Genomic DNA, 12,557 nt, shown 5'->3' on the forward strand with positions numbered 1-12,557 from the left:
AACATGAAGGCCACTGACAGTTGGTCTGTGAGGAGGGTGAACCTCCTGCCGGCCAGATAGTGCCTCCAATGTCGCACAGCTTCGACTATGGCCTGTGCTTCCTTCTCGACCGAGGAGTGGCGGATTTCGGAAGCGTGGAGGGTACGAGAGAAGAAGGCCACGGGTCTGCCCGCTTGGTTGAGGGTGGCCGCCAGAGCTACATCGGACGCATCGCTCTCGACCTGGAAGAGGAGGGACTCGTCGATAGCTCGCATTGTGGCCTTTGCAATGTCTGCTTTGATGCGGCTAAAGGCCTGGAGGGCCTCCATTGACATGGGAACGTGGCTGATTGGATGAGGGGATGGGCTTTGTTGGCGTAATTGGGGACCCACTGGGCGTAATATGAAAAAAAACCAAGACAGTGCTTGAGGGCTTTGGGGGAGTGGGGGAGGGGAAGCTCCAACAGGGGGCGCATGTGTTCCGGGTCGGGGCCTATCACTCCGTTACGCACTACGTAGCCGAGGATGGCTAGACGGTCAGTGCTAAACACGCATTTGTCCTTGTTGTAGGTCAGGTTCAGGAGTTTTGCGGTTCAGAGGAATTTACGGAGATTGGTGTCGTGGTCCTGCTGATCGTGGCTGCAGACGGTGACATTATCGAGATACGGGAAAGTTACCTGTAAACCATATTGGTCGACCATTCGGCCCATCTCCCTTTGGAAGACCGAGACCCCGTTTGTGACACCGAAGGGAACCCTTAAAAAATGGTAGAGCTGTCCATCCGCTTTGAACGCAGTGTACTTGCGATCGCTCGCGCGGATGGGAAGCTGGTGGCAGGTGGACTTAAGGTCCACCGTGGAAAGAACCTTGTACTGCGCGATCCTGTTGACCAGGTCGGATATACGGGGGAGAGGGTACGCATCCAGCTGCGTTGTTGATGGTCTGACTCTAGTCTATGACCGCCCTATTCTTCTCCCCGGTCTTCACCACCAGAACCTGTGCTCGCCAGGGGCTGTTGCTGGCCTCGATGACCCCTTCCTTCAGAAGCCGTTGGACTTCGGACCTGATGAAGATCCAGTCCTGGGCACCGTACCGTCTGCTCCTGGTGGCGACAGGTTTGCAATCCAGTGTGAGGTTTGCAAACAAGGACGGTGCATCGACATTGAGGGTCGTGAGGCTGCAGACAATGAGGGGGGGGGGGGCATAGGGCCGCCGAATTTGAATGTTAGGCTCTTGAGGTTACACTGGAAGTCTAACCCCAGGAGTGCTGCTGCGCAGATGTGAGGAAGGATGAATAGCTTGTAGTTTTTAAACTCTCTCCCCGGTCCGCTATGCAGCACCCCGTGATCTGTACTGAGTGAGAGCCGGAGGCCAGGGCGATTTTTTGCTTAACCGGGTTGACAGGGAGAGCGCAGCGTCTTACCGTGGCGGGGTGGATGAAACTCTCTGTGCTCCCGGAGTCCAGCAGGCAGTTCGTCTCGTGGCCGTTGAGTAAAATCTTTGTGGTCGCTGTGGAGAGGGTACGGGGCCGAGACTGGTCCAGCGTGACTGAAGTGAGTCGTGGCAGATAGTCGGAGTCTTCATCAGGCAGGGAGTAGTCACCCGCGGGGTCCTTGGAGCCGATCCAAGATGGCGGTGCCCGGGGGTCGCACATGGCATCGGGGGCGTAAAATGGCGGCGCCCGGGGATCGCACGTGGCATTGGGGGATGGGGGCAGCGATGTCCGCGGGCCGCATGGGCCCCTGAAGAGAGCGAGGGGGGAGTCTCGCGGTCGCTACTTGGGACCGCAGCGACCGCCTTTGCCTGGCAAACAGCCAAAAAGTGGCCCTTCTTCCCGCAGCCCTTGCAGGTTGCGGAACGGGCCGGACAGCGCTGACGGGGTTGCTTTGCCTGGCCGCAGAATAGCAACGGGGCCCCGCGGGTTTTTCGGGGCACCCTGCAGCGCGGGCCCGGTGGGAGGGGGGGGGTCTGAGTCCGTGGGGGAGAGAGAGGCCAAGTTACACGCTGCCCAGGGGGCCGCCGCGCGGTCGGGGGCGTACGAGCGAGCGTTTTGGTTCGCAACGTCTAGGGAGGAGGCGAGGGCCCGTGCCTCCGTGAGGCTTAGAGATCCTCTCTCCAACAGTCTTCGTCGGATCTGCGAGGATTGCATGCCCGCAACGAAGGCGTCTCGAATCAGGAGTTCAGTATGCTCAGCAGCAGACACCTGTGGGCAGCCTGCAGTTCCTCCCCAGCACGAGGAGGGCACGATAAAAATCGTCCAGTGACTCACTTGGTATCTGCTGCCTTGTGGTGAGTAGGTGTCGAGCGTAGACTTGGTTCACCGGCCGTATGAAATGTCCTTTGAGCAAGTCCATAGCCGCGGTGTAGTTTGTCGTATCCTCTATGAGCGTGTACACGGCGGTGCCGACGCATGAGTGGAGGATGTGCAGTTTCTGCTCCCTCGTCGGGACGTTTTCCGCTGCGCTCAGGTAACTGTTGAAACAAGCCAGCCAGTGCTTCAATGCTGCTGTTGCATTCGCTGCTTGAGGGCTGAGCCGAAGACACTCTGGCTTGATGCGGAGCTCCATCCGTTAAAATCTTGCTGATTAAATTGATGCACAATCAATAGACACGAAACGTAGGTGAAGTTCGAAATGAAAGGCTTTAATTAGCAAGAAGTGAGCCCGGCAGCAGACGTACAGGAAATGGCCTGGCTGCAGGGGGACACGTGTTCTTATACCCCACCTCGTAGGCGGAGCTATCTTCCTCTTAGCCAATAGGAATACGGAGAGCACAATACTTGGGCCAATGGGCAGCGAGCCCTCTGCACCAATGGCAGCTCATACTCCCAGGTACCGTAATACCCCTAGTCATACTACCACATTCTGTATCTAACCCCGTGCTGTACCTGTCCTGGGAGTGTTTGATGGGGACAGTGTAGAGGGAGCTTTACTCTGTATCTAACCCCGTGCTGTACCTGTCGTAGGAGTGTTTGCTGGGGACAGTGTAGAGGGAGCTTTACCCTATATCTAACCTCGTGCTGTACCTGTCCTGGGGGTGTTTGATGGGGACAGTGTAGATGGAGCTTTACTCTGTATCTAACCCCGTGCTGTACCTGTCCTGGGAGTGTTTAAATCAGTAGTTTTCTGTATTCTCATTTAATGCTGACTTGGTAACAAGAATTCTGGCGCCACCTATTGTTCCTTATAAACAGCGATGAGTGGTAGAAACAGAATTATGCCATTCGGCCCATCGAGTCCGCTCCACCATTCAATGAGATCATGGCTGATCTGATATAATCCTCAACTCCACTTTCCTGCCTTATCCCCATAACCCTCGATTCCCTCACTGATTAAAAATCTGTCTCTCTCAGCCTTGAACATACTGAACGACCCGGCCTCTACAGCTCTCTGCGCTAACGGCCCGGCCTCTACAGCTCTCTGCGGTAACGGCCCGGCCCCTACAGCTCTCTGCGGTAACGGCCCGGCCCCTACAGCTCTCTGCGGTAAAGAATTCCACAGATTCACTCCCCTCTGAGAGAAGAAATTCCTCCTCATCTCTGCCTGAAATGGGTGACCCCCTTACTCTGAGATTGTGCCCTCTGGTCCCAGACTCTCCCACAAGGGGAAACAACCTCTCAGCATCGACCCTGTCAAACCCCCTGAGAATCCGATATGTCTCAATAAGGTCACCTCTCATTCTTCTAAACTCCAATGAGCACAGGCCCAACCTACTCAACCTCTCCTCAATAGAAATTCCCTCCCTACCCGGGATCAACCGAGTGAACCTTCTCTGGGCTGCCTCCAATGCCGGGATATCTTTCCATAGATAAGGGACCAAAACTGTTCACAGTATTCCAGGTGTGGTCTAACTAGAGCCTTGTATAGTTTTAGCAGGACTTCCCTATTTTTATAATCCATTCCCTTTGAAATAAAGGCCAACATTCCATTTTCCTTCCCAATTTCCCATTGAACTTGCTGCTAGCTTTTTATGATTTACACACGAGGACCCCTAAATCCCCTCCGTGCTGCAGCTTTCTGCAGCCTCTCTCTATTTAAATAACAGTCAGCTCCTTTCTCATCTCATCTTCCGGTTAGGCACGCTACAGCTTTCCGGCCTGAACATCGAATTCAACAACTTCAGATGATCAGCCCCATCTCTACCCATTTTTTTCCATTTCATTTTAACTGCCTTTTACTGTTTCTTTTCTTTCTTAATATACATTTAAATCCCCCCCCCCCCCAATCTTATCCACCTTTCCTGCACCTTTCTCCTCTTTGCTTCCCCCTTCCCCTCCCCCCCACACCTACAGTTCATCCTCTGATGTTAGTTTCTCTGCTGTTTGACCTTTCACATCTTTTGCCCTCTCTGGGGACTGCCATTAACACTCTTTCCCCGTGGTATCTGTGGCCATTAGCACCCGGTTTCACTGGGTTTCTGTGGCTACGACTCATCTTTCATTCTCGCTCCCAGTATGAATATTTCCCACTCTCTCTGTCTGTTAGCTTTGACAAAGAGTCATCGGACTCGAAACGTCAGCTCTTTTCTCTCCCTACAGATGCTGCCAGACTTGCTGAGATTTTCCAGCATTTTCCCTTTCGTTTCAGAGTTCAGCATCCGCAGTAATTTTCTTTTTTCTTTATTCAGCTCCTTTATTCTTCCTGCTAAAGTGCAGAACTTCACATTGTATTCCTTCTGCCAAGTTTTTGCCCACTCACCCAACCTCATCCTCACCACTTCCCCACCTGTTTGTGTATCATCCCCAAATTTGGCAACAGTACATTCATCTCCCTCGTCCATAAGACCATAAGACATAGGAGCAGAATTAGGCCACTCGGCCCATCGAGTCTGCTCTGTCATTCAATCATGGCTGATATTTTTCTCATCCCCATTCTCCTGCCTTCTCCCCATAACCCCTGATCCCCTTATTAAAGCCATTAAATGTATTGTGAATAATTGTGGTCCCAGTACGGATGACTGTGGCACTCCACTAGTTACAGGTTGTCATCCTGAAAATGCTCCTCCTATCACAACTCTCCTATCAGGGAGCCAATCCTCGATCCATGCTAATATACGACCCCCAACATCATGCACTCTTATCTTATTAAGTAGCCTTTTGTGTGGTACATTATGGACGCTTTTGGGAAATCCAAGTATATTACATCCACTTGTTCACTTTTATCAATCCCGCTCCTCCCACCTTGAAAATGTTTCAAGAAATTTTTCAGGCAAGATACTGCCGGAATTTAATTCCCCCCCCCCCGAGGAGAAGTCGGAGATAGAGGTAGCTGTTTGATCTGGCATGAATTCTGCCACGTTCCCATTCCTCCATCCCTCAGTCAAGCTGTGGGTGGGATCGGTGGAGCATGGAGGCCAATTGAGGCTCTTAAGTCGTGACCTAAGGGCCACTTTAGGGCCCCATCCTGCCAGTCCTGGTATTCAATCAGCATTGGGCCGGGGCCTTGTCATGTGACCATTCTGCCCAGCAAACCCTCTCACCGTTGGCAGCTGTCAGCCATGGGGCTTCCTCGGTATGAGGGTTCCCACGTATGGGGCGTGATTCTCCGAGCCCCGCACCGGGCCGGAGAATCGCCGCAACCGCGCCCCTACGCCGGCACGTGATTGTCCGAGGTGCGGAGAATCGGCGCCATTTGCGCCGGCGTGTTTGGCGCAGTGGTAGTCGTCCCCCCCCCCCGGCCTACGCTGTTGTGCGGCCGGCCCTTGAACGGCCACGCCATGTTGCGTTGGGGCCGGCGCGCTGAAGAAGTCCCCCGCGCATGTACGGGTTGGCGCGGCCCAACTGCGCATGCGCGGGATGGTGCGGCGTGGACCGCTCCAGCTGGCCTTCTGTGGGGGCCAGAATCGGTTGTACTCATGCCCATTTCGCGCCGTTGTAAAACGCGACGGCATTCGCAACGGCGCGAACACTCAGTCTCCATTTCAGGGAATCGCGCCCATGAAGAGAGCTGGCAATGTGTAGCGGGGTCCGCTGAGGTTTGTTGGCTGGCTTCTGTACAATTCTGTTGATGTAACTGATATGTGTTCACCCCTTTTGCCCCCCCCCCCCCCACTCCGTCTCAGATGTTTCAGTTCAATACCCAAAGTTCTACGGTTACTCCTACCTGACCTTTGAACCGCTGAAGAATTCCTACCAGAAGTTTCAGATAACCATTGAGTTCAAGGTGAGTCAAACTGCGCGGAAATGTCATGAATGAAGGGAATCTGCCGTCCTTACCCGGTCTGGCCTACATGTGACTCCAGACCCACAGCAGCGGGGTTGCCTCCTAACTGCCCTCTCAAGGACAATTAGGGATGGGTAATAAATGCTGGCACAGCCGGCGGTGCCCACATCCCGTGAATGAATGAAGAGAAAATGAAAACCTAACCTAATTCTGTCTCAGGCAGTGCATTCCCGATTCTAACCGGTCGGGGTGGGAACATGTTTCTCCTCGTGTCGCTGTTGGTTCTTTTGCCAATTATCTTAAATCTGTACCTCCCCTGCCTCTCGAACCTTCCACCAGTGGGAACAGTTTCTCCCGATCTACTTTGTCCAGACCCCTCGTGATATTGAACACCTCCATCACACCTGCTCCCAACCTTCTCTTCTCCAAGGAAAACAGTCACAACTTCCCCAATCTGTCTTCCTAACTGAAATGGGGACCATCGCTTCCATCACCGAGATAGTATCTTGGAGCAGCGTGCTCTGGAACCAACCAGGAGGCAGATTATATCAGACTTCATATTGTGTAATGTGACAGGATTAATAAATTGCCTCAGAGTAAAAGCAGCAACCACAATATGATTAAATTTTACATCCAGTTTAAAAGGGAGAAGAGTGGGTCTAAGACTAGTGTCATAAATGTAAAAACAAGGTGCCACACAAGAGATTAGCGAGGAAAATTAAAGCTCATGGTATTGAGGGGGTAATGTATTGACGAAGATAGAGAACCCGGTGGCAGGTAGGAAGCAGAAAGTGGGAATAAACGGGTCCTTTTCAGAGTGGCAGGCAGTGACTACTGGGGTACCGCAGGGTTTAGTGCTGGGACCACAGTAGTTCATAATATATATTAATGATTTGGATGAAAGAATTGCAATATCTCCTAATTTGCAGACGACACTAAGCTGGGTGGCAGTGTGTGCTGTGAGGAGGATGCAAAGAGGCTGCAGGGTGACTTGGACAGGCTGGCTGAGTGGCCAAATACTTGGCAAATGCAATATAATGTGGGTAAATGTGAGGTTATCCACTTTGGTGGCAAAAACAGGAAGGCAGATTATTATCTGAATGGTGACAGTTCAGGAAAAGGGGAAGTGTAACGAGACCTGGGTGTGATGGTGGGACAGTGGCTGAAGATTGGCAGCAGGTACAGCAGGCGGTGAGGGTTGGCATGCAGGTACAGCAGGCGGTGAGGGTTGGCATGCAGGTACAGCAGGCGGTGAGGGTTGGCATGCAGGTACAGCAGGCGGTGAGGGTTGGCATGCAGGTACAGCAGGCGGTGAGACCTGGGTGTGATGGTGGAACAGTCGCTGAAGATTGGCATGCAGGTACAGCAGGCGGTGAGGGTTGGCATGCAGGTACAGCAGGCGGTGAGCGTTGGCATGCAGGTACAGGTACAGCAGGCAGTGAGGGTTGGCATGCAGGTACAGCAGGCAGTGAGACCTGGGTGTGATGGTGGAACAGTCGCTGAAGATTGGCATGCAGGTACAGCAGGCGGTGAGGGTTGGCATGCAGGTACAGCAGGCAGTGAGGGTTGGCATGCAGGTACAGCAGGCGGTGAGGGTTGGCATGCAGGTACAGCAGGCGGTGAGGGTTGGCATGCAAGTACAGCAGGCGGTGAGGGTTGGCATGCAGGTACAGCAGGCGGTGAGGGTTGGCATGCAGGTACAGCAGGCGGTGAGTGTTGGCATGCAGGTACAGCAGGCGGTGAGGGTTGGCATGCAGGTACAGCAGGCGGTGAGTGTTGGCATGCAGGTACAGCAGGCGGTGAGACCTGGGTGTGATGGTGGAACAGTCGCTGAAGATTGGCATGCAGGTACAGCAGGCGGTGAGGGTTGGCATGCAGGTACAGGTACAGCAGGCAGTGAGGGTTGGCATGCAGGTACAGCAGGCGGTGAGTGTTGGCATGCAGGTACAGCAGGCGGTGAGGGTTGGCATGCAGGTACAGCAGGCGGTGAGGGTTGGCATGCAGGTACAGCAGGCGGTGAGGGTTGGCATGCAGGTACAGCAGGTGGTGAGGGTTGGCATGCAGGTACAGCAGGCGGTGAGTGTTGGCATGCAGGTACAGCAGGCGGTGAGGGTTGGCATGCAGGTACAGCAGGCGGTGAGTGTTGGCATGCAGGTACAGCAGGCAGTGAGGGTTGGCATGCAGGTACAGCAGGCGGTGAGGAAACTAATGGCATGGCGGCCTTCATAGTGAGAGGAATTGAGGATAGGAGTAGCGGGGCGGGATTCTCCGACACGGCGGGTTTCGGCATGAATCCCGCCCCCGCTGGCCACCGAGTTCTCCGGCCCTCCAAACGTTGGCAAGGCGTGAGTCGCGCCACCCGCCCCAGAGAATGGCGGGGACCGGTGCAACTCAATGGGCCCCGGGGCTGCCCGAAGCTTCCGGCCCGCGATGGGCCGATGTCTCGCTGGTTTTGTGCTGGTCCCACCAGCGTGGATCAGACTAGGTCTGTTACCGGCGGGACCTGGCGGTGTGGGCGGGCTCCGGGGTCCTGGGGGGGGCGCGGGGCAATCTGGCCCCAGGGGGTACCCCCACGGTGGCCTGGCCCGCGATCACAGCGCCAGGGTCCCAGGTTTGATTCCCCGCTGGGTCACTGTCTGTGCGGAGTCTGCACGTTGTCCCCGTGTGTGCGTGGGTTTCCTCTGGGTGCTCCGGTTTCCTCCCACAGTCCAAAGACGTGCAGGTTAGGTGGATTGGCCGTGATAAATTGCCCTTAGTGACCAAAAAGGTGAGGAGGGGTTATTGGGTTACGGGGTTAGGGTGGAAGTGAGGGCCTAAGTGGGTCGGTGCAGACTCGATGGGCCGAATGGCCTCCTTCGGCACTGTATGTTCTAAACACCTGACCTGCTCTGTGCTTCCCAAATTTTCCATGTTTTCTCCCAATCTGAAAATGCCGAGCGGAACTGGGAATGTTCTGCCTAAAACAGGGAAGGTTAAGGAGAGATTTAATTGAGACGTTTGAAATTGTGAATGGTTTTGATCGAGTAAATGCGGAGAATGTGTTCCCAGTGGCACGGGAATCAATAACCAGACGATACCGATTGGCAGTGATTGGAAAGCCGCTGACTGGAAGGGTGGTGAAAGCAGATTTAACAACGACTTTCAAAAGAGAGTTGGGAAAGTATTTGAAATGGGAAATTAGCAGGGCTGCTAAAAGGTTAAAGGGCAAGGGAGTGAGCCTAATTGAACAGTCCTCCCAAAGAGCCGAGATAGGATCGATGGGCTGAATGGCCCTCTGCGCTGCCGATGGTGAATGAGCTGAGGCTGATTCTGCCCTTTCGCCCACAGGGGTCAGTCTCTCTGATTACCCTTCCTCTAATGCTAGTCTATTGCCTTGTCTCACTCCTGTAGGCTGACGTGGAGGATGGTTTGCTGCTGTACTGCGGAGAGACTGAGATTGGCAACGGAGATTTCCTATCGCTCGCAATTATCCGCCGACATCTTCAGTTCAGGTCAGGCTCCGTCCCCTGAAGGCGGTGGCGTAGTGGAATTGTCGCTGGACTAGTAATCCAGAGACCCAGGGTACTGATCTGGGGACCCGGCAGGGTGTGGAATTTAAACTCAATAAAATAGCGGGAATTAAAAGTCTAATGGTGACCATGAAACCATTGTTGTGAAAACCCATCTGGTTCACTAATGTCCTTTAGGAAAGGAAATCTGCCGTCCTTACCCGGTCTGGCCTACACGTGACTCCAGATCCACAGCAATGTGGCTGACTCTGCAATATGCCCTCTGAAATAGCCACTCAATTGTATTCAACCGCTACAAAAATATGAAAAAGAACCAACACCTCAGGAACACAACTCACTACCACTTTCTGAAGGACCATTAGGGACGGGCTATATGAGGCCTCATCCCGTAAATAAATAATAAAGAACAGGTTTTTAAAAGTTTTAGGTGTTTACATGGTCCCCCGTCTTTACAGAATCCCCCTGTGTTTACGCAGACCCTGCTTTTACACAGCCTCTTGCGTTTACACAGCCCCTGTGCTTACACAATCCCCTGTGGATACACTACTCCTGCATTTACACAGACCTCAGTGTATACACAGTTTCCTGCACATATACAGTCCCCTGAGTTTCCACTGCCCCCTGCTTCTAATAATAATCTTTATTAGTGTCACACGTAGGCTGACATTAACACTGCAATGAAGTTACTGTGAAAATTCCCTCGTCACCACATTCCGGCGCCTGTTCGGGTACACTGAGGGAGAATTCAGAATGTCCAATTCCCCTAACAGCACGTCTTTCGGGACTTGTGGGAGGAAACAGGAGCGCCCGGAGGAAACCCACGCAGACACGGGGAGAACGTGCAGACTCCGCACAGCCAGTGACCCAAACCGGGAATCGAACCTGGGACCCTGGCGCTGTGAAGCCACAGTGCTAACCACTATGCTACCATGCTCCCATAAGAGGGATCGGGGGGGGGGGGGGAAAGTGAGATCAGGGCCAGGATTCTCCCCTACCCGGCGGGGTGGGGGGTCCCGGCGTGTCGGAATGGGGGGACATACCGGCGAATGCGCAGGGCAGGGGGTCTCTTCCGACTCCGCCATGGTGAAGACCATGGCGAAGGTGGAAGAAAAAGAGTGCCCCCATGGCACAGTCCCGCCCGCCGATTGGTGGGCCCTGATCGCGGACCAGGCCACCGTGGGGGCACCCCCCGGGGTCAGATCGTCCGCGCCCCCCCCCCCCCCCCCAGGACCCCGGAGACCACCCGCGCCGCCAATCCCGCCGGTAAAGTAGGTGGTTTAATCCACGCCGGCGGGAGAGGCCTGTCAGCGGCGGGACTTCGGCCCATCGCGGGCCGGAGAATCGCCGCGGGGGGCCCGCTGAATCTCGGGGGGGCGGAGAATTCGGGACACGGCGGGGGCTGGATTGACGCCGGCCCCGAGCGATTGGGGGTCAGAGAATCCCGCCCCTGGTTATTGACTTGGGTGATCAGCCATGATTATAATGAATAGTGGAGCAGGCTCGAAGGGCTGAATGGCCTCCTCCTGCTCCTATTTTCTATGTTATTATATTACACAGCCTCTGCATGGAAACAGACCCACGTCGAACCCCCCTTGCGCACAATCCTCTGTGTTTGCACAGAGCCTGATGGCTGCCTTTCACCTCCCTTCCCCCACATTGTTTGACCACAGGGTGCTGAGGCAATGCTGCACCCTTGAAGGTCGGCTCTCAGATGGGTATGAGATCACAGGGCGCATTTTGAAGGAGGGCTGGGCGGGCCCCCCCCCCGGTGTCCTGCCCAATAGCTGTCCCTCAATTCAACATCAGATTATCTGGTCGCTGGGTTGTGGGATCTTGCTGTGCATGGTGACTAGATTGACCGATCATTGAGATTATGAAAGGCGCTATATCATTGCAAGTCTTTTCTTTCCTTGCAGGTTTAATTGCGGCACGGGGGCGGCTGTCCTGGTCAGCGAGAGTCGGGTACAGGCAGGACGTTGGCACACTGCCTCCATCTACAGATATGGCATCAATGGCTGGTTACGGTTGGACAATGACACCCCAGTCACGGGAAAATCCAAGGTAACCACCCCCAGGAGGAGGGGCAGGGGGAGAGGGAGGGGAAGTGGGAGAGGGGATTGGGAGGGAGTAGAGGAGCGTGGAGGGAGAGGACCGGAGCGGGGAGGGATAGGAGATGGGGGGAGAAAAGAGGAGACCGGAGGTGGGAGATGGGGGGGAGGGCGGAAAGTGGGAAGGGTTGGGGAAGGGGGGCCCCCCCCTTCCCCAACCCTTCCCACTTTCCGCCCTCCCCCCCCCATCTCCCACCTCCGGTGGTGGAGAAAAGAGGAGACTAGAAAAGGGAGGGGAGAGGGATAAGGATAGGGAGACTGGAGGAGGAAGGGGAGGGAGAAGAGGGTTGGGTATGTGGAGGGAATGGACAAAAGTCGAGGGGGCGGGAGACAGGAGGGAGAGGAGAGGGAAGAGGGGAGGAGATGGGGAGGGAGGGAGAGAGCATGAGGCCAGGGAGGGGGAGAAATGTGTGACCGAGGTGGGAAGTGGAGATGGGGAAGTGCAGGAGGTGTAAATGGACGGATGGAGGGGGATAGGCGAGGGGGTGATGGGGAGAGGGGCGAGACTGAGTGTTACCCCGGGTTGATTAGGAGGGAGGTGAGTGGAGGGGACTGCCCTGTTACACTCTCTGTTGACCAAACTTTCCTGTCCCTCAGGGTCTCTACACCAAGATCACGTTCCGCTCCCCATTGTACCTTGGTGGAGCGCCCAGTGCCTATTGGCTGGTCAAAGCGGCAGGGACCAACCGGGGGTTCAAAGGTTGTGTGCAGTCTCTGGTCATCAACAGCAGGCGGGTCAACATGAGAGCCTGGCCTATCGGACGGGCAGTCAGTGGGGCTGACGTAGGTACGTGTAACAGA

General features: G+C 54.8%; 1 protein-coding gene across 3 annotated transcripts in view; it reads left to right on the top strand.

Annotated features, from left to right (window-relative positions):
- LOC119970772 (pikachurin) overlaps positions 1–12,557 on the top strand; it is a 179,106-nt gene that overhangs the window by 128,147 nt on the left and 38,402 nt on the right. For all 3 annotated transcript variants that reach the window (XM_038805930.1, XM_038805928.1, XM_038805929.1), the window contains 4 exons: positions 6,039–6,139; positions 9,530–9,630; positions 11,565–11,709; positions 12,354–12,543. In XM_038805930.1, the coding sequence (XP_038661858.1) occupies positions 6,039–6,139; positions 9,530–9,630; positions 11,565–11,709; positions 12,354–12,543 (537 nt within the window). The remainder of the gene's footprint in view (positions 1–6,038; positions 6,140–9,529; positions 9,631–11,564; positions 11,710–12,353; positions 12,544–12,557) is intronic.

Source organism: Scyliorhinus canicula, chromosome 8 (genome assembly GCF_902713615.1).
Source record: "Scyliorhinus canicula chromosome 8, sScyCan1.1, whole genome shotgun sequence".
NCBI lineage: Eukaryota > Metazoa > Chordata > Chondrichthyes > Carcharhiniformes > Scyliorhinidae > Scyliorhinus > Scyliorhinus canicula.